General features: G+C 40.2%; 1 protein-coding gene across 1 annotated transcript in view; it reads left to right on the top strand.

Moving 5' to 3' along the window:
- The window catches only part of cftr (CF transmembrane conductance regulator), a 46,531-nt gene that overhangs the window by 14,744 nt on the left and 4,265 nt on the right, over positions 1-27,522 (top strand). Inside the window, exons 10-26 of the mRNA XM_085167362.1 lie at positions 2,370-2,546; positions 3,030-3,221; positions 7,826-7,920; positions 8,568-8,654; positions 9,111-9,867; positions 10,047-10,178; positions 10,257-10,294; positions 11,540-11,826; positions 12,007-12,086; positions 12,498-12,648; positions 14,455-14,682; positions 16,800-16,900; positions 20,704-20,937; positions 22,410-22,565; positions 22,823-22,912; positions 23,299-23,471; positions 27,409-27,514. Of these exons, the coding sequence (XP_085023488.1) occupies positions 2,370-2,546; positions 3,030-3,221; positions 7,826-7,920; positions 8,568-8,654; positions 9,111-9,867; positions 10,047-10,178; positions 10,257-10,294; positions 11,540-11,826; positions 12,007-12,086; positions 12,498-12,648; positions 14,455-14,682; positions 16,800-16,900; positions 20,704-20,937; positions 22,410-22,565; positions 22,823-22,912; positions 23,299-23,471; positions 27,409-27,514 (3,084 nt within the window). The remainder of the gene's footprint in view (positions 1-2,369; positions 2,547-3,029; positions 3,222-7,825; positions 7,921-8,567; positions 8,655-9,110; positions 9,868-10,046; positions 10,179-10,256; positions 10,295-11,539; positions 11,827-12,006; positions 12,087-12,497; positions 12,649-14,454; positions 14,683-16,799; positions 16,901-20,703; positions 20,938-22,409; positions 22,566-22,822; positions 22,913-23,298; positions 23,472-27,408; positions 27,515-27,522) is intronic.

Below are 27,522 nucleotides of genomic sequence, written 5' to 3'. Positions count from 1 at the left end.
TGAGGTCTGGACTTTGGGTCATTGCGCCACCTTGAGTTTCAGCTATTCCTTTGTAGATTTATTGCTATGCTTGGAACCATTGTGCTGTTGCATGGCCCAGTTTTCGCAGAGCTTTACCTGGACTGGTCTACTGTTCTGACATTTGACTCTGCAACACTTCGGTATACAGAAGAGGGCTCCGGTCTCATGGCTGCAAACCAAACCCAAATCAACCCCCCCCCCTTTTCCCCTGTGCTAACACTTTCTGTGAATGTTTGTGCTTATATACTATTTTTGGTTTTCTCCACGCATTGCACAAAGCATTATGGCCAAATATCTCCACTTTGGTCCTGTATGTTCTAAGGACTTTGTTCCAATCTCATGGTTTATTTAACACAACTTTGCAAACTAAAGCAGTGCTGTCGTGTTCTTCTCAGACATAAAAGGCTTTCTCCTAGAACCATCCCACAAAAGCAATATACAGTCATTTTCTAATTGCAAGGGTAATGCATTGAGTTTAATTAGGGAGCAAAGCAGCTGGTTACAGTAATGAAGAAGAATTCCTTTTTAACAGAGATCTTTGGCAGAAACTGGCTCTGGGAGGCTGGTTGAGCTGAATGTATAAGTAAGATGATAAGTATAAAGAAATTTTGGACAGAAACATCAAAGATCTGTTTTTTAGTTGGCTTAGAAATAAAATGTAATTGATATGTTTAACTCATACGGTACAAGTGTCCAGTATTCTGCTTTTTGTGATGTATTGCTCTGTGTGTGTGTGTGTGTGTGTGTGTGTGTTTAGAAGGAGGTGGGTAAATCTAAATATATCATTATCTGACTCAAATGTCAACAGTCACTACTAGTCCCAAACATCATCAGTCAAGCTGTAATACATTGACTCTTATCTGTGCGTTAATACAAGATCGGGACAATCGCATGTTTGAAGAAGTCAAATTTTGACAGCCCCTACAGTAATTCCAGGTGTAATAGTTAATTCCTCACCATCGCTGGGAGACAGCAGTATAATCTTATCTATAAGCTCAGACAGTAAACTTAATCTAACAGGTGTGATTCATTGACCATGCAATACCGTGAGAAAAAGAACATCAAGCTGGGGTTTTTTCCCATGTCACTTTGCCTAATTAATTATCCAGGTGTTGTCACTATACTGGAAACTTTGCTGGAAACACAACTCTGAACTCTTGATGAGATCAAATCAGATTCTCCCCCGGCTTTCACCTCTTCCTGGAATGTGCCATTCGCAGTTGAATGGAATGGGTGTTGCCTTTCTTTACTGCTGGCAGGGTGCACATCACCTCATTAGAATGAGAATCACACAGACAAACCTATATAACCAGAGCGCAAACTGGCATTAGAGGTACGGTGACCCATAAAATGTCACAGAGGTCAATGATTGAGCCAGTCAGTCGAGCAGAGTTCCCCTCTTCTAGCAGTGAGGGGCGTCGCCCATTAATCCTTACAGACGTAGAGACAGATGAGGTGATATAAGGCCATTGTGAGACCCTGGGAGTCTTCTTCTGTCCTTGGAGAATCAAATTCCTCACAGTAATTCAATTCAATGTTATTTATATAGCACCAAATCAAAACAACAATCGCCTCAAGGCGGTTTATATTGTAAGGCAGACCCTACAATAATACATACAGAGAAAAACCCAACAATCAAATGAGGCCCTATGAGCAACTTTGGCGACAGTGGGAAGGAAAAGCTCCCTTTTAACAGGAAGAAACCTCCGGCAGAACCAGGCTCAGGGAGGGGCGGAGCCATCTGCTGCGACCGGTTGGGGTGAGAGAAGGAAAACAGGATAGAAGACATGCTGTGGAAGAGAGACAGAGCTTAATAACAAGTGCGATTCAATGCAGAGAGGTCTATTAACACATAGTGAGTGAAAAAGGTGACTGAAAAGGAAAAACTCAATGCATCATGGGAGTCCCTCAGCAGCCTATGCCTACTGCAGCATAACTAAGGGAGGATTCAGGGTAACCTGATCCAGCCTAACTGTATGTTTTAGCAAAAAGGAAAGTTTTAAGCCTAATCTTAAAAGCAGCAGTTTATTCTAGTGTCACTGCCTAAGAGCACAGCATGATGGACACAGTCACTCAGCCTTGAAGCAAGCAGTTTTATCAACAAAATGAAAAACAGAAACATGCATGCCGCGTGCAGGTACACAGTCTTGTAAATGAAAGTGTCACATGATTCACTATAATACATTAAAAGGAGATGTTTGATTATGAAAGTCACCTTAAAGTGTAGAAAATGAACTCTTTTGTATTAAATTGTTTACGAAATCTTAATATGCAGTAAGTAAATGATAAACAATGTTTTGCCACATACAGATATCATGTTTAGTAACTGCCTATGAACTCCTTTACAGCGTATTGGTGAGTTGTTTGAGAAGATCCAGCAGGAGAGCAAAGCAAATGGACACCTGAACGGTGACCCCGGGCTCTTCTTCACCAATCTCTATGTCACCCCTGTGCTCAGAAACATCAGCCTGCACCTCGACAAAGGCCAGATGCTCGCTGTGGCTGGATCCACTGGCTCAGGAAAGGTAGGATTTCAATCAAATTAAATTCTGGTTAGGGAGTCACTGGAGTCTGACCGATATGTCTGTCTGCACACATATAGCTTTTTGTCAATATATTGATGTTGGTGAATAATTTTAATTTAATGGACAATAAATGCAAATTAAAGAAGAGATGGAAGAAACACCCCTCAGCCATATTAGATGTGTTCTTGTGCATAATCTATCTGTCCTTAAGAAGCTACTGTGCAACTTGGCAACACACGTTTGAAACAATAGTAAATGAATAATGTAACAATAATGTAACAAATTGTATGAATAAGACAAGTTTATTTGCAACCTTCACTGTCATAATAGCTCAATATTGGCTCATAAATAATTACATGCAATAAATGCCAGTTTCCCTTGAGCAATGAAAGAAACATGCTGACTCACTCCATATTCCTTGAGTTGAGAACACAGTTAGATGAAGAAGAATATAGTGTGACCATGCTCTCCTGTTTCCTCCAGAGTTCCCTGCTCATGATGATTCTGGGAGAACTGGTGCCAACAGAGGGTAAAATTAGACACAGTGGTCGCATTTCCTTCTCACCCCAGACTTCTTGGATTATGCCAGGGACGATTCGTGACAACATCCTGTTTGGCCTGACTTATGATGAATACCGCTACAATTCTGTTATTCAGGCCTGCCAGCTGGAAGAGGTACCTTTATTCCTTTTATTCTCTTTCGCTGCCTTTTCTTTGTGTCTTTTGTTTTGCAAACATGGAATTATATTTGTCTTGTTCAGTCATGGTGGCTGTAGCTGTTCATGCAGAATACAGTACTTATACTGGTACTTATTGCAAAAAACCACAAAGTACATGTGCAGTTCAGGCATTATTAGAAGTGCACCCAAGTGACGGATTTTCAGTTTTGTTTTGTTTTTTTAAAGCAGCAAGTTCATGGGTAGAGCCTGGCCAGTGCTCTGCTAATGGCTTATTTAGTTCGTTACAAATGCACAGCTGTGGCAGTACAAATTACCAGTGCTACGTGTGCTACTGCTATCTTGGATAATTATATATAATTAAATCAGAGTTGGTGGGACTACTCTGGCTTTCTGAGTTGGAAATCCACCTTTATAGGCCATTCCAGTAAAAAATTCCAACTGGGATTTAAAAAAATTCTGGCTGGAGAGATCAAATGGAATGCCCACATGTTTATGGTAATTTGGTAAACTTAGCTTTTTCCTCTGTGTTTTGACACGTGAAATATGTTTGTAGCCACTGAAAAGAAAAAAAAAATCTCCATTCTGGAAAACAAAGGTTTTGTCTTGGAGCATTAAAAGGGCGCACCTTTATCTCCTCTCTTAATGTCAGGTGGCGCATTGTGTTGTGGTTCTTTGTGTTCTGATTGGTTGGGATTTTTTGTAGTTAGGGTTATTTTGCCACCTGTTGCTTTGGCTCCTTTTTTTCTTTATTTGCAGTGTTTATGTGTGCTTGTTTTCATGTGGATGAAGATATTTTCAAAAACCTGCTCAAATGAATGTGTTTTTTTTTTTTTTTAATTACAGCAGAAAATTTCTGTTTTAAAAATATTTATTTGTTTGGAATTAGCATAAGGGAGAGTTTCATTTTTTTTGGCCACCGCCCAGAGGTCATGGCCATGGCTGAGTGGAAATGTTGACGGACTGAGAAGTCAGCGGTTTCACTTTTACATTCAGTTTTCTCTTTGGCACAACACAAGCACGGGTCTGTCTGTGAATCAAGTGACAAACGTTTGCAAAGTGAGGATATTGTCATGATAGTCCTGACGTGACTACACCTTCAGGCTTGAAAACTTTGGACTCTTGCACTAAAACCTCCTCTGCGTCAAGCTGCAGATCCAGCTATTGCCACATGTTTGAAGTTCATAGTGAAATTACAAGCAAACAAGTGGCCAGAATGGGACTTCCTAAAAATGGCAGCCACACTGGAAGCTGACCAGAGGTGCATACTATTCAGAGCTTTCTCGGAATATGGATGATAATAGTTGTTGGCATGTAGCAACAATTTGACAGGGTCTTGATATTTTGATACTTTTTAACCACTAAGATAGCTTCTTACTGGTAAATAACAAGAACTGACCAGACTGCTGTTCTCAGAGGAGAAGAAGTAAACTGTCAATGAACTCAGGTGACAAGATGTCCCTCTTTATGTGGGACTGCACAGCATTTTTATTACTTGTCCCCCTTTTCCAAATCTTAAGACAATGTCCCTGATTTTTGGCTGATTCTGCTGAACATGCACATGTCTAAACTCTGTTTTTTACACAATGTATATCAAGCGAAGGCTTTTTAACCATAGTCAGGAGAAGATTATCTTGTCTAATGCCAAACTCATCAGGGAAAGTTACAAATTCCCAGAAATCACAAGCTTGTTTTGTCAAATGTGAAGGAGAGTACCATAAACACCAGTATAAAGAAAATAAGGCACTATAGAAGTAAAACTGAACTGAAAATGAAGCGGCAGTATATTCTGAGAAAATGGTTTGCTTGAGTAATTTGTCAGCTTCGCGCAGGGAGGGAAGTGTGTGGTGTGAGGTGACATGTGTGTCGTCACTGGATTAAAATTGTTAGATATGGTGCCAATCTATGCATGCAGCCAAGCTAAACCCCCAAAACTCTTATTAGGAAGGAGATAAGCTAAGAAAAATACAAAAAAAGAATATGGGAGTATAAACAAACAATTGCATGAGACCAAGAACAAATTTCTTTTTTCCTTATTGTATTGAATCACCAATATATAAAAATAAGCTTTCACCCGTGCATGCTACATGACACTCTGATAACTGTTTATTTTTAAATTAAAATTAAAATTATGTGTTTTTGTCCACATTTAGTATGTTGAGATCTGTTCACCCTACTGTAAACAGATCACAAGCTGAGTCACTGAAAGTATGGCAGCATTACTGGATTGAAAATGTGACTACATACTAAAAAAATCAGAGTGTTTTCAGCAGAGTGAAATCTTTGCCAGCTTTTTTTTTTTTTTTTGAAGTCTTTTCTTAGTCAGTGATCTGATTCTCTCTGCTAAGCTGCCTGTGTGGAGCCACTGCAGGGCATCGCGATGGTTCACATTTCACCAGTCCACATTTACACCAATTATGTGTCCCACAAACACAAATACTTGCATACTTGCAAACTCTATGCTTGTCTCTAACTCTGACACATGTACTCTCTCATAAAGCCTCAGTGTTGAGTGACGGACCTCCAGCAGAATAATGTCTCCTCTGTTGCTGTGGAAATCTCACATTATGTCACTGGGATGCAATACAAGCCTTTCAGCTCACAACAAGCTGGATGGACGAGCATTGGATCTGAGGCAGTGAGATTTAAAAACACACACACACACACACACACACACACACACACACACACACACACACACACACACACACACACACACAACTTAGAAGTGTCAGTTTTTGAACATACATTACTCAAAGGTTTGGTGTGATTTTACTTTCTGATTTGTTGAATATATTCATGGCATCAGCTGGAAGGAACACCAGGTAGTAGAACACACAAAAATAACTTTCATTTTTCTGAAAGTTGTCTCAATGCAATGCTAGAAGTTAATAAAATAAGACCCTGATATACTACTATACTATACTATACCTATACTACTCCATATGGAAACATTAACTGTCTTGGACCAGTGCAGAAGCAGCAGGACAGATCTGACCCTGAACAATAATAAATGCACAAAGGCTGATGCTCCAGACACTGAAAACTGATTCCTTCTTTCACTGAAAAAGTCATTTCAAGCTGTGCTAAACTGATCAGTAAGACTTTTAGCATGACACATTAGCCTTGGCTAATGCAATGTGCAAAATATAAACTACATAAAATAAAAAACTACAACTTTTACTGAAATCAGTCGAGAAGCCCATGCTGTGTGTGGGACCATCATATTTATTGACTGTGAAGTCACATCTCGTGGCGCTGACAGTTTACAAAAACACAGACATAGCTGATACACAATAGAAAAACTCTGCCTTTATTTTGTATTTGAGGACATGCGTCAAATGTGTGATTTCTTCCCACTGTAAAGCCATTTTTAGCTACAAGAGTTTTTTGATAGTCAAAGGTGAGGCTTTCTTCTCTTTCTAATTGTTGTTTTTTTTGTTTTGTTTTGTTATTGTTGTTACTATTTAACTGCTTTATTTTACAAAGCTGTTAAACAATTTGTTAACTTGGTCCTTTATACACTCCTATCCAGGCAGAGGAAGCTATTTAAAAGGTAGGAAGTTTGAATGATGATAAACTTGTGCTGTCACTTCATTCCTGTTGCTGTAACTGTTTCATAATCACTAGCTGCCATATGTCTACGTGACAGTGTTCATGTGCCAGCTATGCTTTGTGCTTTTGTTTAGTTAGATTTTTGAAAATGCCAATGTGAGCATATAGACAGGATAACTTTAAAAATGAGGTATAATCACTTTGAGGACTGCATTTGTTCTTGTTTCTTTATTCTTGGACATGTTTCATTATGTTGCCCATTCATTCAGTGAGCAGGCATGAGGCCATCACTGCTCCATGAAATCAATGAGCTTCTTTATGAAGAAGATCATCCACTTCATTTTCTGCCCTCTTTACAACAAGGGTGTCGAACAGTTTAACTGAGTGGATGGCATCAATGGCCAGACAGAAACATTTTCACAGGCTTTCATTTCTTGTAACACTTTTGTAACAGCCTGTGACAAGTAATGTGAGTATGGGTATTTTTACTAATGCCAAAAATAATAAAGGTAAATAATACATCTTTGCATTATGTTCTTGTATATAGCCTGTGTAGTAGGCCTAACATTTACAACCGAAACTTTGGGTAGGACATTTGAATAAAAAGTTAAAATTGATTTTCTAGTTTTCCAAAATCACAACACAGATGATGTTCTTTGAACACAGAGATCACCTTGCAAAGAGATGTTTGGTAAAGAAGTTCTGAGTCTTCCACCTTTTGAAATTGCCTGCTGTGCCGTTCTGTGTTGGTTAGCTTGTAAGCTCGCAGGTGTGTGCAGTGACTGTGCACTTGTCTCTTTGGTTTGGTGGTGTTGCATTACAGACCACAGCTGCATCTAGGAGGCCAAAATTTGTTGAGAACCTAAACTAATAAAAGGACTGGATTCACATTTAAGAAGGGCTGAATTTGGTCCACAGATCTTGAGTTAAGAGTAAAGATAACAGAACATAAAAATGAAAAATCCAGAGGATAAAAACAAGGAAGTTAAGGTATTTATGTGCCGGTCTAATGTGTTATACCCACTCTTTCCCTGTTTTCCTCTCCAGGACTTCGCTTTGCTACCCGAGAAAGACAAGACGTATCTCATCGATGGAGGGGGGACCCTCAGTGGTGGTCAAAGAGCTCGTCTCTGCCTTGCCAGGTAGTTTCTGTCACACCTGAACATCTGTCAGCAGGCCTCATTCACTCTTGTTTGTCTGTCAGCACAGACTACCTTTGCTCATTAGTTAGAATTTTGGTTCTTGTTTTGTATCAACTTGTGTGTTTCTTCTGTAAGTTCTACATCATCACTGTAGCACTTCCATAGCAACATGTTACATAAAAGAAATATCATAAAACATTAACGACATTAAAATAACCCTCTAGCTACAGTATATGTGTCCAGCAAAAAGAATAAGTATCAGTGTACTTAATCAGAAGCTGCTCAGGATCCCATATCACTCATATGTGTGTTGCTGTCTGTTTTTTATGGTTTCTGTGGCTTTTACAGCCCGAGCTTTATTGCTCTTTTAAATCTCTGTGGATCAGCCAGAAACTCTCATGTTCCCACGCATTATTTATTGGTTTAGTGTGCTACCGTTAATTTGCAGCCACTCCTTGATTTTTTTAACTTCTGCTATCAACATAGCGATTCACTGTGACTGATATATTCCAGCTTCTCTTCTTTGCCTTTCTGCATCTTATGCTTTCTCTAATTTTGTTTGTTTGCTTTTTTGTTTTTTAAAGCAAATTGGAACATTTTCTTTACCTTCCTTGTTATCTGTGACCTAATATGTGTGTTTCTCTCAGGGCTGTGTATAAAGATGCAGACCTCTACCTCCTGGATGCGCCTTTCACCCACCTGGACATCGCTACAGAAAAAGAGATCTTTGAAAAGTGCGTGTGATAACAGAGAGTCTTTCATGTAGAGGAGGTCCGGGTGATTAGGCGAAAAACTGACTTCAAAGTCAAGGTTAACGCTGAAAATGCTCTTTTCTGTTGGGAGTCATAACTGCTTTATTACAATGTAACCTTCTCAGGAAATGTATTTCTTTCTTTTTTCTTTTTATAGAGTAAAGCTTTTATTCTTGGATGGTCTTTGGTTAGCTTCCATTTTGGAAAAGCAGACAAAATTGCTTGTAAACTTTTAGAGTTGTGAAATCCCTGAATGTATTTATATATACACTCTTATAATGTGTGTATATATAAATACACATTCATATAAATATCCATATCACTAGCTCGATATTTATAGTTTCTGGTAATTATAATTTCTATTCTGCATTTGTTAGAAAGAACTAAGCCCTTCTTTGTCAGACTTTTTTTAAAGTGCGCATTTGTATCCACACACAGCTGCATCTGTAAACTTATGGCCTCCAAGACTCGTGTCGTAGTAACCAGCAAGTTGGAGCATCTCAAACGTGCAGACAAAATCCTTCTGCTGCACAATGGAGATTGTTACTTCTATGGCACCTTTTCAGAGCTGCAGGCCAAACGTCCAGACTTCAGCTCCCTGCTTCTTGGTCTTGAGGCTTATGACAATGTCAATGCTGAGCGGCGTGGATCCATTCTCACAGAAACTCTTCGCAGGGTTTCAGTTGATGAAACCGCTGGTTTCCGTGGCCCAGAGCAAATTCGTCAGTCTTTCCGACATGCACCAGCTCAAAGCCATCCTCTAGGTGATGGCTACCCTGAAAAACGCAAGCAGTCACTCATCCTTAATCCTCTGGCAGCTGCCCGCAAGTTCTCCTTCATTGGGAATTCTCATCAAACTGGAAACACGACAGTGGAAGACAGGTCTGATGAACTCCCAGAGAGAAGATTCTCTGTAGTGCCTGAAGATGAACAAATAGAGGAGGCACTTCCGAGGAGTAACCTGTACCATGATGAGTTTCAGCATCTTAGCGGGCAGCGGCGCCAGTCTGTCTTGGAGTTCATCACCAGTGCTCGGGGCCAAGAGCGCAGAGAGCAGATGCAGTCATCTTTCAGGAAAAAGCTCTCCATCACACCGCAGTACAGTCTTGCATCAGACCTGGACATTTACTCCCGCCGCCTGTCCAAGGACAGTGTTTATGACATTAGTGAAGATGTGGATGAAGAAGACATGGAGGTAAGGCTTTTTAACATATTATCCTGTTATGTCTCTGAAAAAAAAAATATATATATATATAATATAATATAATATGTCTATGTAAAAATATTTTCACAAACTGTGCTATGTACCAAAATCAAGAAATTATTGTTAAGTGAGTCACATGGTTAAAACCCATCTATCCTGTTTCTTGACAGAAATGCTTTGCAGATGAACGTGACAAAAATGTCTTTGAAACCACCTCATGGAACACTTACCTACGCTACATAAACACCAACAGGAACTTAGTCTACGTCCTCATTTTCATCTTCATTGTCTCTGTCATTGAGGTAAAAATCAAAGATTTGGGGTTTTTGTGTTATTGTGTGAATTTAATTAACGGCATTTTGTTTTCTTTTCACAAATAGGTTGCCGGCTCTGTCCTCGGTATTTTTCTTATTACTGAGTAAGTCTCATGTTTCATGTTGCCTTAAACAGAAAATGCAGATTCTTCTCTTTGTCTTTGGATAGTCAGCTAGTTTGCTCTGAGCTTTCTGATCATGTTAACTGTAAATACTATTTAAATAGTATTTACAGACCTTACTGTAAATCACTGGTTTTCCACTGGCTCCCAATCTATAGCCAGGTGGACAAAATAATTTGTTGTAAATCATAAAATTGAGTACTATGGTTAAAAGTACATTTACACAAATGGGGCCCATGTATACGATAAATGGACTGATTCTTATATAGTGCTTTTCTACTCTCCTGAGGCACTTAACATCCCACATTCACACAAGGACTCTTTTCTATACTGTTTTTTTAAGTTACTAACTAACATTCACACATATTCATGCTTTGATGGCTGCATCAGAGAGAACCTGGGGCTAGTAGTCTTGCCCCAGGATATTTGGCATGCAGACAGGCAGGGTTTGAACCACCAGCCTTCCGGTCAGAAGATGACCTGCTCTACCACCTGTGCTACAGCCACCCAACGTATGGTGACAAAACAAGCAGATTGTGTCATTTACTCCTTCCAGGAGTAACTTCGAATGAATTTATCAGAGATGTCCGAGGCTTATAAGGGTGGTCCTTGGACGATTTCCTTCGCTGTGCACATTCACATGCTAATGAGTAGGGGACACATGCATGGCTGTTGCGCTGTAGTGTGTTGGCTTGAAGAAATAAAAAACTAGCACATAGACATCCACATGGATCAGAAGTTCACCCTCTGATCAAATCCATGTCAAATGGCTCTAAGTGAACTTGTGTTTAGGTCTTATATTTCTTTTCACTTTTCTTATTTTTCACTGGTGACTGATTTTAAATGTGACAGTAGGTTTAAATGTACTTATTTTTGTGGTTATTTGTTTATTTAATTGTTTAATTGTTACATGTTAATTACTAGACAAAGACAAAGCCATCCATCTTTAGGTTACAGTGAGGGACGATGAATTAGCTCTGTTCATGTAAAACGAGTTGAAAACAAGTACTATAAGTGTAATTTTCTCTATCATGAACTGCTGCTTTCTTTAATCGTGTAAATGAGAGTAACCAAAAGTGAACATTAAAAATATCTATTTATTAACATCAGTAATTTACATTTAGAGGTCACAATTATGCAGAAATCAATAAAGGTAATTTTGTGATCTATTCTATAATGAAGAATTGCTCCATGTAACATTTATTATACATTCCTCACATCCAACAGTGAGGTCTGGAGGGACGCCGCCAATCCTTCATCGCCCAACTATATTGATGAGCAGCACCCCAATGCATCGTCGCCGCCTGGCCATCTCGGTGTTATTATGACACCCACCAGTGCTTATTACATCATCTACATCTTTGTAGCCCATGCGGACAGTATTCTGGCCCTGGGATTCTTCAGGGGTCTCCCTTTAGTGCATACATTACTGACTGTGTCCAAAAGACTGCATGAACAGATGCTTAGCTCTGTGCTGCGAGCCCCCATGTCTGTGCTCAACACGATAAAAACAGGTGCTTTGCTTTTTTACTTTTTGAGTAAAACAGATTTTTACTGGTTAATGGCCTAGATGATGTCACTAAATAAATGAATGATGGTACAGAATCCCTGTAGAACAAAATCTGATTATCAATGCTGATGACTAATATCTTCCTTTACTACAACACCTTCACACTTTCGCTGTCCTATTTCAGCCAGGATCGTGAACAGGTTCACCAAGGACATGGCCATCATAGATGACATGCTGCCACTGGTGCTTTTTGACCTCATACAGGTATTTATCCAATACAGTGGATGATGATGCATAGTTTTTGAAACTGCAAAAAGTGACTGAAAACTACTGCGACAAATATTCCCTCTTTCTTCATTGTAAATTGATTAATGGGGTGCAATCGTAAGCAGAATAAATAAATAAATGACAATTCAATTTCAAAGTTCAATTTCCTCAATTTATCCTTTAACTTTTTGAATCTTGCCCTGGAGAAATTGGACAATGTTTTTTATTCCTTTGTAAAAGTTTTACAATCATATTATAATAAAAAAGAAAGAAATGATTAAAAACGACATTAAAACATGCAGTGAAAATAAGAACAGGGAAACTGAAAACATCTTTTTTTAAAGCCAGAAATACCAAATAATAATAAGTCTGCTCATATCTGTTATTAACATATTTTCCAAACACCAGGTGTCATTAATCGTCGCCGGTGCCATCTTCACTGTGTCCATCATAGAGCCATACATCTTCATCGCTGCTCTCCCATTGGCTTTTATCTATGTTTTCCTCAGGAAGTACTTTCTACGAACTGGACAGCAACTTAAAGTCCTGGAGGCTGAAGGTGAGCATTGGAGAGTTGTTGGCCGTTAGAGATGACAGTGGTTTTAGGTTTTAGTGACTCCAGCAGTAAATGTAAAATGTAGAAAGGGGGGAAAAAAAATGAAATTTGCTGTAGTTTAATAATATGTTTACATATCTTTCGAGATAAATTGTCTAAATAACCTATGTAAGAAAAGAGGCTCGAAAAAAATGAGAAAAAACGTTACTTCTTCGTAAAGCATAATGGTATTATTTAAATAGTTCGTACTGCTTTGTATGTGATGTATTATTAGGCATATGTCTGGGTGCTGTTCTTTAGCTCTGGCTCTTGCAGACTTTAATCCTGAAGATGAGTTTTTATTTTCTTTTTGAGGGGAGAGAACATGGGCTCAGAAAAGAGTAGAGTAATGAAAGTGAGTAGTGAAATATATCAGTAAAAGTGAGAACATAATAGGAAAACCAATACTGAGAACAGAGGAAGAGGGATGCTTCCTCTGAGAAGGAACCACAGTCAGTGGGCAAAGCTGGCAGATGGCTTAGAGGCCAAAAGTCACTGAAACATGAAAACATGAGAGAGGAAGGGTTGAATCAGAGGACAGGGTGTCTCAGAAAGAGAGGAACCGTTTTCTTCCAGTATTGAGACTTGGATAATGTTCATATTTGGTTGTTTTTCTTTGAGCTCCTCAAGACATCAGAAAAGATTTTTGGCTTTTGGCTTTAAAAATCAAGCCTACCTGCTAAATAATGAAAGTATTTATATTAGTGAAGATTTTCAAAGCAGTGCAATTTTAATCATTTATAATCATTACAGTCTCGTGGGGCTTAAAGAGGCCAAATCTACAGGAGTCTGTCTTTATTTACTACACTTTCTCTCAAAGTCAGATGCTTGTAATAAATGTAACAGAGAAATCTGTTTGTTGTCTTCATATTACAGTACAGTACATTTTCATCATGTACTGTGTTGCTAGTTGCGACTGTACATCTTTAGCTTCAGTGTAATGCACACATGAACAGTAGATATTGTGTCATCAACAACCTCATTAAGTGCACTTAAGTGTAATAGAAATGTAATGGGTTTAAAATATTTACAATTAGTATCTAATATAGAGACTTACAATACAACACGATACATATAAATTCATTTTAGTTTAGTGGTCATAAGTTGAAGAACTGCACTGTTGCAAAAGGCCGACAGAGCAGAAGAAAGGAGATTTGTACAGTCAGAGGATGAGGAAGCTGCTGACGAAGTTGCCGCTCTGTTTTTTGGGCCTCTCTGCTGTGCCCTCGATTCTGTCAGTGAATATGTGTTTCAGTGATGACGCCGAGATGTTTCCGGAGCTGCTGAGAGCTGACTGGGGTCAGAGAAATGAGCTGAGCTGGGATTTCCTCTAAGCCCATCCTGGTGTTTTACCCACTGGATTCACAGGGACAAATTACAGTGGAAATTATGCTCTGTTTATATTAGTCAGACATGGCCATTGAATTTTAATCTTGAAGAAATTATTGTGACCATAAAGACATAAGATGTGCAAATAAAGTGACTTCAACTTTACAGAAGGGGTTGCTGCTAAAGTTTTCCAGGTTGATTCTTGTTTAATGAATTTATATGTATTGTAGTTTTCTAGTTCAGAAGTGTTACCTAACTAAAAGGTACCAAGTAGTGAAATTAAATGACCTTTTAGAGTATTTAGTTAGCAGTTATCTTTATTTGTCAGTCAGATATCTGATATGTAATGCAGGGATTGTTTTACAAAGTAAGTGCTTATACATTAAGAGTTTTAAGTCTTTATTAAGAGAATTAAGTCTTTTCTTTTTTCTTTTCTTGCAGCTCGTACCCCGATCTTCTCCCATCTCATCCTCTCACTAAAGGGTTTATGGACAATTCGGGCATTTGAGCGCCAGACCTACTTTGAGACACTTTTCCACAAGGCTTTGAACACTCACACGGCCGCCTGGTTCCACTACCTGTCTGTTCTGCGGTGGTTTCTCTTCCGCTGTGACATGCTCTTCACCGTGTTCTTTACTGCTGCTGCTTTCATCGCAACCGGAAGCAACAGTGAGTGTGACTACATGTGGACAATAAACTTTATATAAAAGAGAGAGAGCCACCATGACCTCAACTAATGTTTATGGACTCCACATTTTGAAGTGTCAATATTTAGACAAAAGTGTTCAGAGCCAACATAACAGTCAAACAAGCTTGGTTAGCAAGTTGTATCTATAAACTGTGAGGGAGCAAAGCTAAGACATAGGCACCTGATAACTAGTAGCTGTGCACCAAATTGTAAGACTTAAAAACATAAAAGTAAATCCCTGCCAGTACTAGTTGTTAAGTAGGGGAAAACAGCACTAGTGTGAAAACGCAGACATTTTTATGGCTAAAGTTTGGCAGTTTCAGCATGGGAATCTGTCAGGACTGACCTGCTTTTGGAACCAGCCTCAAGTGGCAAGTCAGTGAACTGCATTGCCTGTTTGGGGCTTGCCTGTTTGCCTGTTTGCCTGGGGATTGCCTGTTTGTTGCCTTTGGGTGTTGTTAGTGAAGCTGTGTTTGTGGTGATGTACAATAGATTTGTGGTGATGTACAATAGATTTCATGATTAATAAAATACATGAAGTTTATCATAAATATTTTGGCTTTTTCACACCTTAAAGTCCAGTCAAGGTTCATATTTTTGTTGCAGCCTTTACATTTTTTCTGACAGCTTTTTTATTTCTATTTATGTTTTTTTTTTTTTTTTAAATAATTGGTTTGAAAGCTGCCAGAAAAAATATTTAAATGAATGCTAAATTACATTTCAGTTTCATTCATAATAAGTCCATAATAATAAGTTGAACTTATTTGGTCTAAACCTTTGTGGTCTACTCAGATCAAACACGAGGTGTGGTTTCACCTTGAGTCAACAATATGGATGCAGCTTCTTCAGTATTTTGGGAAATCCACACGGCATACCACACCAGGGCTACCACCAGAATCAAGTTGCAGTTAACATCATTTCAGAAGTTACCGGGAAGTTTTGCAGTTCTCGTCACTGTTGTAAATGGCTAGTAAAGCGCTATTTATATAGCGCTTTACTAGTCCCTAAGGACCCCAAAGCGCTTTACATATCCAGTCGTCCACCCATTCACACACTGGTGATGGCAAGCTATATTGTAGCCACAGCCACCCTGGGGCGCACTGACAGAGGCGAGGCTGCCGAACACTGGCGGCACCGGGCCCTCTGACCACCACCAGTAGGCAACGGGTGAAGTGTCTTGCCCAAGGACACAATGACCGAGACTGTCCAAGCCGGGGCTCGAACCGGCAACCTTCCGGTTACAAGGCGAACTCCCAACTCTTGAGCCACGATCGTTGTCAAAGGACTGTCTTTCTTTTGGTATCTCAAGAAGTGAATCTTGTGCATCTGACTGCCCACAAACAGTGACAATTAACCTGTTCTCCATTTCTGATAGTCAGTGTCAAATCACTTTGACTTTGACCATTTTGCTGAAGGATGACTGGTGACTGGATGACTTCATCGGTGACAAATGTCAAAGAATATTTTTGTGATTAGATTGTGGCCACTTGATTTCTTTAGATGATTATAATCAAATGAGCTGGTGCATTTGAATCATAAAGTCAGTTTGCAATGGAGACATTACAGAATATGAGAATAATCATTGTGATTAAATGATGATTAGACATTGAATTGTGTTGCAAGAACATTTTGAAAATTCCCACATGTTGGTTAGTAAGCACTTTGATATGCCTACTGAGCCTAACAAGGACAAAACCCCAGTATTATCTGTAGTTTGCAGTGTGTAGAGTTAGATGATGATAAGAAGAGAACAGTTTGCCTGTGAAAAGTCATCAGAACTGCTCAAATGCCCAAGGATAAAATGTCTTGTACAAAAAGGAGGCAAGTGTTTTCTTGGTGAATTGGAATGCAGGTATACACACACAAACCCATGGGTTGTTGCGTCATAGGATCAGTTTATATTGAGAGCACATTAATGGGTCATTACACAGCTCATTAGTTTCCAATGGACCCAGTAGCAGCGCTCCAATACCTGAATGCGGGTCTGACATCAGAGAGAGCAGTTTTGATTGGACACTACTGATGTGTGCGTGTGTGTGTGTGCGTGTGTGTGCGTGTGTGTGTGTGTGCGTGTGTGTCCATGCGTGTTTTTGTACAGGGGACAAACCAGGAGAGATTGGCATTATTGTGGCCCTGGCTATGCTTATCTGTGGGATTTTCCAGTGGGCTGTCATCACCAGCATTGCTGTAGATGGGATGGTATGTCGCACACACACACACACACACACACACACACCAAACAGTCAATGGCCAGTTATAAGTTGTTGAATTCAGGCAGATGAACACCTAAGAAGGTTTTGTTAAATAAACCTGCATTTCAAACAAAGGTTTTACTGTTAGTCTATTTCACTATTGATGGTACTGACCTCTGGTTCACCACACCTATGTAAAAAAAACTTGGATGTTTCTCTATGTTAGTATTTTCCTTCTTCTACTTCTCTTCATCCCAGCTGGTTTACTTCTGTTAATAGGAAGATTTTCCTCACTGTTGTCAAGTTCTTGCTCAATATACATTGTTGGAAGGTTAGAATTCTGTAGTATCTAAATTTTGTGTGGTCTTACAGTATAACATGTCTCATGGGCACTATTGCTATTCTTTTGGTACTAAAACGATGACTGTTGTTACAATAGCATGCTTTATGCACTTTTCCCTTTGGGAACTAAATCCCACCTTTGCAGAATATACAGTGGGGCAAAAAAGTATTTAGTCAGCCACCGATTGTGCAAGTTCCCCCACTTAAAATGATGACAGAGGTCAGTAATTTGCACCAGAGGTACACTTCAACTGTGAGAGACAGAATGTGAAAAAACAAATCCATGAATTCACATGGTAGGATTTGTAAAGAATTTATTCGTAAATCAGGGTGGAAAATAAGTATTTGGTCACCTCAAACAAGGAAAATCCCTGGCTCTCACAGACCTGTAACGTCTTCTGTAAGAAGCTTTTCTGTCCCCCACTCGTTACCTGTATGAATGGCACCTGTTTGACCTCATCATCTGTATAAAAGACACCTGTCCACAGCCTCAACCAGTCAGACTCCAAACTCCGCCATGGCCAAGACCAAAGAGCTTTCGAAGGACACCAGGAAAAGAATTGTAGACCTGCACCAGACTGGGAAGAGTGAATCTACAATAGGCAAGCAGCTTGGTGTGAAAAAATCAACTGTGGGAGCAATCATCAGAAAATGGAAGACATACAAGACCACTGATAATCTCCCTCGATCTGGGGCTCCACGCAAGATCTCATCCCGTGGGGTCAAAATGATCATGAGAACGGTGAGCAAAGATCCCAGAACCACACGGGGGGACCTGGTGAATGACCTGCAGAGAGCTGGGACCAAAGTAACAAAGGTCACCGTCAGTAACACACTACAACGGCAGGGAATCAAATCCCGCAGTGCCAGATGTGTTCTGCTGCTGAAGCCAGTGCATGTCCAGGCCCGTCTGAAGTTTGCCAGAGAGCACATGGATGATACAGCAGAGGATTGGGAGAATGTCATGTGGTCAGATGAAACCAAAGTAGAACTTTTTGGTATAAACTCAACTCGTCGTGTTTGGAGGAAGAAGAATACTGAGTTGCATCGCAAGAACACCATACCTACTGTGAAGCATGGGGGTGGAAACATCATGCTATGGGGCTGTTTTTCTGCCAAGGGGACAGGACGACTGATCCGTGTTAAGGACAGAATGAATGGGGCCAAGTATCGTGAGATTTTGAGCCAAAACCTCCTTCCATCAGTGAGAACTTTGAAGATGAAACGAGGCTGGGTCTTCCAACATGACAATGATCCAAAACACACCGCCCGGGCAACAAAGGAGTGGCTCCGTAAGAAGCATTTGAAGGTCCTGGAGTGGCCTAGCCAGTCTCCAGACCTCAACCCCATAGAAAATCTGTGGCGGAAGTTGAAAGTCCGTGTTGCTCGGCGACAGCCCCAAAACATCACTGCTCTTGAGAAGATCTGCATGGAGGAATGGGCCAAAATACCAGCTACTGTGTGTGCAAACCTGGTAAAGACCTATAGTAAACGTTTGACCTCTGTTATTGCCAACAAAGGTTATGTTACAAAGTATTGAGTTGTATTTTTGTTATTGACCAAATACTTATTTTCCACCCTGATTTACGAATAAATTCTTTACAAATCCTACCATGTGAATTCATGGATTTTTTTTCACATTCTGTCTCTCACAGTTGAAGTGTACCTCTGGTGCAAATTACTGACCTCTGTCATCATTTTAAGTGGGGGAACTTGCACAATCGGTGGCTGACTAAATACTTTTTTGCCCCACTGTAACCTCTCCAGCTCAGACACACTGTGCCTCATTTTCATCAACAAGATGCCTTTCAGTCAATGGTGACCTGTAGCTACTACTTGTAAGAGGTTTAGATCTCGTTGTTGAGATAAAAGCAATTGGCCAATAAATTCACAGCATATAGGTCAGTGAGACACTAGATGGTGACACTGTATTCTTAGTGAAGTGGGGTTTTTCCTCACCCAAGATGCTTCTTACTCAAATAGAGAAAAGCACATCTCAGATGGGTATGGTGGTTAATAGTTGTGGCTCCTTATACTATATGTCAGTTTGTTTACACCATCAAAAAGGCAGTCAGCAGCAGATTAAAGATGGCAATGGCTATTTTTGTTCTGTGTAACAGCACCTTGTTGACTTAGCATGGCTTACCAATATTGAAGGATACTGCAGGGTTTAAGATCAAAGAGAGAAAGAGCAGGCTGAACTGCCTGTACTTCAGCTTTTGCTCTTTTTTAAGACTTAAGTTTGTGCCCATCCATCAGTTTTTTTTTCTCCCACATTGTTGTTAGTGAATCTTACAGAGCTTATCACAGTGTAGTGTTCAGTATGGACACAGGCTCTCAAGATGGTGGTAGTGATGTGTGTTTGGGAGAAATTAGATCTGTTCAGTCCAGTATGAATTGTGTTTGTGTGTGTGACTGCCTCTGAATTATATTTTCAGTGATACTAAAATAGCCATTAAAGTAACTTCTGATAAGCACATTTTCATTGCATTTTAAGAAAAAAGTTTATCTGCAGAATGTCAACTTCTCTACAGCTAAGATAAGGAAACGGGATGTAAGGAAGCATCCCTTTTTTTTTTTTTAACTTTTTACATGTGGGGGGCGTGGCAGCAATCTTCCACTCCAGCTTATTAGCTGTTTCATGTCTTTTGAAAGCCTGATGCTTGGCCTTGTCCACCCTGACTTGAAGACTCAAAAAACATTTTTATTACTTATCTATTATCCACCTGGTGGACAATAGATAACCAGACAATGGTTATCTATTGACAATAGAGTTCTTCAGAGACAATCTGATTTTTTTTGACTCTTTTTCTGATTTGGTGTTCAGTTCAGATAAAATCATTATTGTGGGTGATTTTAACATGTAGATATTGAAAACATCAACAGAATATTTAATCTAATTTAAGACTCAACTGGCGTCTCTCAAAATGTAAAAGAACCCACCCATGACTTTAATCACACTTTGGATCTTGTTTTGACACGGCAAAGAAACTGAACACTTAAGTATTCACCAAAACCCTCTTTCGTCTGGTCATTTCATATAATAATAACATTACAATTACAGTAATGGGGTACACGGCACTGGGGAATACATTTCGTCACAGATGTCTTTCAGAAAATGCTGTTAATTTTAAGGATATCATTCCTCCAGTATTATCTTCTTCAATGCCATGTGCAAACACAGTGCAGAGCAGCTGCATGAACTGATGTTCTTGTTAATAGTTTTATATCTTCATCAGGTATGACTTTGGATATTGTGGCTCCTCTGACAAAGAAAGCCTCAAATCAGTACTTGACTCTCTGGTAAAACTCCCAAACGTGAGCAAAGCAGATAACTCATAACCTGGAGAGAAAATGGCATCTCACTATTTAGAAGATCTTCATTTAGCCTTGAAATTTTTTTGTTGCTTTATAAAACAGCTCTCCACAAAGCTACAAGCTACAATTCTGTATCTCTCTTCTTCTTAGATGCGTTCAGTGAATCGGGTATTCAAATTCATCGACCTACCATCAGAAGATCCTCGGTTAGGGAAACCTAAAGGAGGTGGCAGAGGCCTTGATATCGTCATCGACAACCCCCATGCACGTGACTGCTGGCCTAACCGTGGCCAGCTGGACGTCCAGGGCCTCACAGTGAAATACACAGAGGCTGGGCGTGCCATCCTCAACAATATCTCCTTCTCTGTGGAGGGGGGACAAAGCGTAAGTCCTTAGTGATTGGTAGAGACTGCCTGTGGAACCTGGCAGGAGAAAGCATGGTACCTCTGCCTAATTAGGTTTACCAAACAAAAGAATAATTCCCCCCAAGCGATAAAGCAATTCAAGTGCCATAGTTAGGTCACAGAAAGGTTGTGAACAATATACTAGCCAGCCACAGGAATGTGTCACAGGGGTGGTTACACGTGAACACATTTCTGGCTGTTGTTTTCAGCTAATGTTGTGCAAACAATTTTTTATATTAACACTGAATCTAATTGCTATGCTAAATGGGTTTGTTGGAGTTCTGTTAAACTCTGTTCAGTATTTCTCTGAACCAAACCAGGAGACAAAATTATGAGCTAAGATGGAGATTAAAACAAACTTCAGAAAAGTGTATGTGGACTGAACTGGAAACACTATTCCAAGTGAAAGTGTTGCTCTGTGCCTACAGATAGGCGAGTGTTTGCTAACAAACTGACAAAAAGTGATAATATCACAGTTCTGTTTATAGCTTTTTCCTTTCCTCCCTAAGTGGCCAAGAACTGTGCATATAGCTTCAAGTTGCAAATTAGAAGAATCTGGGCAGGGAATCAAATTTTTGTGCTCATTTATTCATTTTCAAATGAGCAAAATGTTATTTCTCTCTAGAGCTACAATAAGGCTATGAACCTGGCCAAACAATAACACAGACATAACAATCTACTAATGACTAAGTAAGCACGGCCCTGAGTGAGTGTAGGTTATGGCATCATGGCATGATGGTATTATGACACATGCTTAAAATTAAAGTGGCTTATGATTTTGAATTAGAGTAACCCAGTAACAAGTGGTCATATAGCTTTCAGTAGAAAAGAGAAGACATGCAATATCTGACCACTCGCACGTCTGCTCTCCACCATTGGTTTTGGCAGTAATTATAGTCAGTATGACTTTGTCATAATGAATCAGAGCACAGTAAATATCGGCGCTATAGTTTCGTGCCATTAGACGCTCAATAGCTTCGCGACAAATGTGCTAATTGTTGCTGCACAAGGAAGAAAGAAGAGAGGACTTTTAGACCATCTAGACCACAAACTCTTCCCCTCCAAAGATTTAAAAACCCTCCTGTTACGTCCCCCCCACCATGGTGGAGGCAAAGGTAGGAAGGAGACAGCAACACTGGACAACCATAATCAATGAAGGAGGAAGACCACAGAACAGTTAAGAATCAGGCAGGATTTATTAGTTGCTTGCCTTCATAGTCAAACTTAACAAAAGAAAAGAGGTGGGGGAGGAGGACTGGGCGGTTGATCCAAATCAAAGAAACAAAGTAATAGTGCTGTCATCTATATTACAATAAAAAGATGAGCATTCAGACACAAGGTCAATGAACCCGTTCAACATGAGGGCATGTTGAACGGGTTCATTAATTGTATTACATAACAGAAAAAGCTGGATATGATCATTTAACATGAAAATGTTATGACTGTGTGCAGGTTGGTCTGCTGGGTCGAACAGGTTCAGGGAAGAGCACCCTGCTGTCTGCTCTGCTGCGTCTCACCTCCACAGAAGGAGACATTTCTATCGATGGTGTTTCCTGGAACTCTGTCTCATTGCAAACATGGAGGAAGGCCTTTGGTGTGGTGCCACAGGTATATCTATGAGTGATTAACTTCTGATATTTAATGCAGTTTCAGACAGTTACTCCACCATCTACTGCTTATCTGGGTCTAAAAACGCTCTAAGCCAGTGGTTCCCAAACAGTTTTTTGCTAGGCCCCCCTTTGTCTTACAAGAAAAATGACTTAATGTTTTGAAACTTAAGTCATTATTCTTGGATGTTACAAGATATCTTTTTAATCCAGTCTGTTGAGAGTTAACTGTTTAAGTCTCTGGTCTTTCTTGAACAGAAAGTCTTTATCCTGACTGGAACTTTCCGGATGAACCTGGACCCACATGGAAATTACAGCGACACAGAATTGTGGAAGGTGGCTGAGGAGGTGAGGAGGAGGCGGTGTTTTCTTTGTCTCGTAATTTAGTTATGATTGGTAAACCAGCCTTGTTTTGATTCAATTAGAGATAATAAAGCTCATGTTTTGGAGTTAGACACAATCTTACATGCCCTCTTTGAGTTTTCCCCTCATGCTAGGAATAAATATGAGAAATAAGCCATAGAAGATTAAATATTTTGCCATATAGGATGGAATTATTGTACTGTCTGCATAGGACAGTGATGTTGGTAAAATTACTGCCATGCAGTTTTACCACCATTTCAACATTGATGTCATGAAGTTTACACTAATATTTTAAAATTATAAAAATGAAGTAAAGATAATATGAACTTTGGACTTTCAGTAAAAGTAAACTCTGTCTTGTGTGCCCTCAGGTGGGTCTGAAGTCTGTGATTGAGCAGTTCCCGGACAAGCTAGACTTTCAGCTGGAGTATGGAGGCAGCGTGCTGTGCAATGGACACAAACAGCTGGTTTGTCTTGCCCGTTCCATCCTCAGTAGAGCCCGTATCCTGTTGCTGGATGAGCCATCTGCCTACCTTGACCCTATGTGAGTATTAAACACTGTCTACTCAATAATCAACATATATAAATCACATTTGATTTAAAAATATCACTAGACCAGTATATGGGGCTTACATGTGCTGTTAAATGGTCACTAGAGCGGTACTTTTATAATACCTTTCTACTCACTTGAGCACTCAATGTGCTTTCTACTGCAAGTCTCATTCATCCTGTCACACAGCACTTTTATGTATGTGCAGTGTTTTCTAACTGCTGCAAGCACAAAGCGATCGATCAGTTAACCTTCTGATTGGTAGATGAGATGCTCCACCACCTGAGCGATAACCGTCCACAATGATTTAAGCAATGAGATCAGTCTCTATGCAAGTAATCCCTTGGATCTAAAAGCTCTTGCTTCAGATTGCTCTATATGCCGGCATTTTTTCTACTTTTAGATCTGTATGATTTGAATCACAAGGTACAGTGGGGCAAAAAAGTATTTAGTCAGCCACCGATTGTGCAAGTTCCCCCACTTAAAATGATGACAGAGGTCAGTAATTTGCACCAGAGGTACACTTCAACTGTGAGAGACAGAATGTGAAAAAAAAATCCATGAATTCACATGGTAGGATTTGTAAAGAATTTATTCATAAATCAGGGTGGAAAATAAGTATTTGGTCAATAACAAAAATACAACTCAATACTTTGTAACATAACCTTTGTTGGCAATAACAGAGGTCAAACGTTTACTATAGGTCTTTACCAGGTTTGCACACACAGTAGCTGGTATTTTGGCCCATTCCTCCATGCAGATCTTCTCAAGAGCAGTGATGTTTTGGGGCTGTCGCCGAGCAACACGGACTTTCAACTCCCGCCACAGATTTTCTATGGGGTTGAGGTCTGGAGACTGGCTAGGCCACTCCAGGACTTTCAAATGCTTCTTACGGAGCCACTCCTTTGTTGCCCGGGCAGTGTGTTTTGGATCATTGTCATGTTGGAAGACCCAGCCTCGTTTCATCTTCAAAGTTCTCACTGATGGAAGGAGGTTTTGGCTCAAAATCTCACGATACTTGGCCCCATTCATTCTGTCCTTAACACGGATCAGTCGTCCTGTCCCCTTGGCAGAAAAACAGCCCCATAGCATGATGTTTCCACCCCCATGCTTCACAGTAGGTATGGTGTTCTTGGGATGCAACTCAGTATTCTTCTTCCTCCAAACACGACGAGTTGAGTTTATACCAAAAAGTTCTACTTTGGTTTCATCTGACCACATGACATTCTCCCAATCCTCTGCTGTATCATCCATGTGCTCTCTGGCAAACTTCAGACGGGCCTGGACATGCACTGGCTTCAGCAGCGGAACACGTCTGGCACTGCGGGATTTGATTCCCTGCCGTTGTAGTGTGTTACTGATGGTGACCTTTGTTACTTTGGTCCCAGCTCTCTGCAGGTCATTCACCAGGTCCCCCCGTGTGGTTCTGGGATCTTTGCTCACCGTTCTCATGATCATTTTGACCCCACGGGATGAGATCTTGCGTGGAGCCCCAGATCGAGGGAGATTATCAGTGGTCTTGTATGTCTTCCATTTTCTGATGATTGCTCCCACAGTTGATTTTTTCACACCAAGCTGCTTGCCTATTGTAGATTCACTCTTCCCAGTCTGGTGCAGGTCTACAATTCTTTTCCTGGTGTCCTTCGAAAGCTCTTTGGTCTTGGCCATGGCGGAGTTTGGAGTCTGACTGGTTGAGGCTGTGGACAGGTGTCTTTTATACAGATGATGAGGTCAAACAGGTGCCATTCATACAGGTAACGAGTGGGGGACAGAAAAGCTTCTTACAGAAGACGTTACAGGTCTGTGAGAGCCAGGGATTTTCCTTGTTTGAGGTGACCAAATACTTATTTTCCACCCTGATTTACGAATAAATTCTTTACAAATCCTACCATGTGAATTCATGGATTTTTTTTTTCACATTCTGTCTCTCACAGTTGAAGTGTACCTCTGGTGCAAATTACTGACCTCTGTCATCATTTTAAGTGGGGGAACTTGCACAATCAGTGGTTGACTAAATACTTTTTTGCCCCACTGTATATCTTTAATATGACCCACCCAGTCTGATATTCAGAGTTTTTATTTGTTAGGGGCCACCAATCAGAAGAAAGTTGGCTTAAAGGAGAAGGAGATGAAGGAGGCTTGTTTCAGTCAGTCGATGAACTGAGTAGCTACACAAAGACCCAGAAGAACTGTGACTGATTCAAGGCCAGTGTTGGGGAGTAACGGAATACATGTACCGCCGTTACGTATTTAAAATACAAAATATGAGTAACTGTATTCTGTTACAGTTACCGTTTAAAAATGTGGTATTTAGAATACAGTTACTTTGTTGAAATAAATGGATTACACGGCGGTACTTTCCTGTTTCATATTGTGGTGGGTCAGGACTGTTTCGGTTTTGTTTGACAGCTACGTTCTGTTGTTCCAGGCGGCAGCGTTACGGTTGCCATAGTTACAGGGCGACGCTCTCGCTCTGCGTGTTTCCTGGGTGAGAGAGGCCTTTTTGTTGTTGTTGTTGTGCTAAGCTAATAGGCAGAATGCAGAATGTATCATCATGGGCAGTGTAGTCCGTGCTGCAAGGAGAATGCACTGCCATACTCGTTATGTGTCTGTGAGCGCCAGGTGGGAGAAAAATGAGAGTCGAAAAGTACGAGTTGTCATCGAGCAAAAACGGGAGCTGGAAGCATGTAAATATAATAATAACCACTGCAGCCAAGGAGAGTGCCTGACAAGCCCAGTTGTAAGTAAGCTATTAAAACTCGACTGTACACCGTGTTCGTGTTCTCCTCCAAAACAATAAGTTCCGTTGGAGCAGCCTTTCAACGCCTCTCTCTGTCTCTCGCAAGCAGAGTTGACCCACACAACAAAGTAAAGCTATTTTTCCGGCTACGAGCCCGACACGAACCCGTATTAGTCAGAGGTTCCTTTACTACGGTTCGGAGCCGCGGACCTTCAGTAATAGTAATAAATCACACAGCAATAGTACATTCACATAGTTGTAAAATGCATGATAATATGTTAAGTAATCCAAAGTATTCAGAATACGTTACTCTCATTGAGTAACGTAACTGAATACGTTACAGAATACATTTTAGGGCATGTATTCTGTATTCTGTAATGGAATACATTTTAAAAGTAACCTTCCCAACACTGTTCAAGGCTACTTCAGTAGAATCCAAGGAAAAAATAGCATTACAAGCTCACGGCTGGATTTTCTTTATTCCGCTTAAACAAATAGTCCCATTGAGACTCAGTGTCTGATTTACAAGAGAGACCTGTTTCAGACAAACATATCAAAATCAGAAAAATAAAAGAAAAAATGAAATAGCTAAAGTTAGCTCAAAGGTATTACCCAAAGGTATGACCCTGTGTGACAAAGGAGTGGCGACAAGTAGCTTTCATTGGAAGTGAATAAAAAATGTTTTGTCTATGAAGTTCATTTGCTAACACATGCTTAAACACAGCTGCCTCCTGAAAGAGTTTGTATATTGTTTGTGGCGTTCTCCCTGTTAAAGCCAAGCAGTAAGGTGAAGTCACATTGCAACGGCAGTCATGCAAATCCAGCATGTGTGGTGTTCCTGTCACTGCATATGGTGACAATCCAGATTGCTTACAGTAATTTAAGCCTAATGTATGTGTGTGTGTAACCATATGTGCAGGATGGTGGAGTAGGGAGGTTCATGGTAGTAAATGAAGCTTATAATAAGCCGTCTAGCTTAATGCTCTGCAGAATTTGCCTGAGGTTAAACTAATGCGATAGCAGTGAAGGAAAAGCCTTTGATAACAGTAATGATTGTGTCTTTGTGTGTGTGTGTGTGTGTGTGTGTGTGTGTGTGTGTGTGTGTGTGTGTGTGTGTGTGTGTGTGTGTGTGTGTGTGTGTGTGTGTGTGTGTGTGTGTGTGTGTGTGTGTGTGTGTGTGTGTGTGTGCAGAACACTGAAGGTCCTGAGGAAGACACTGAAACAGGCGTTTTCAGGCTGCACCGTCATCATGTCAGAACACAGGGTGGATCCACTGACGGACTGTCAGTCATTCCTGGTAAGTTC

This window comes from Neolamprologus multifasciatus, chromosome 7 (genome assembly GCF_963576455.1).
Source record: "Neolamprologus multifasciatus chromosome 7, fNeoMul1.2, whole genome shotgun sequence".
NCBI lineage: Eukaryota > Metazoa > Chordata > Actinopteri > Cichliformes > Cichlidae > Neolamprologus > Neolamprologus multifasciatus.
The sequence above is the reverse complement of the archived record's forward strand: the minus strand, read 5'-3'. Positions and strand labels throughout refer to the sequence as shown.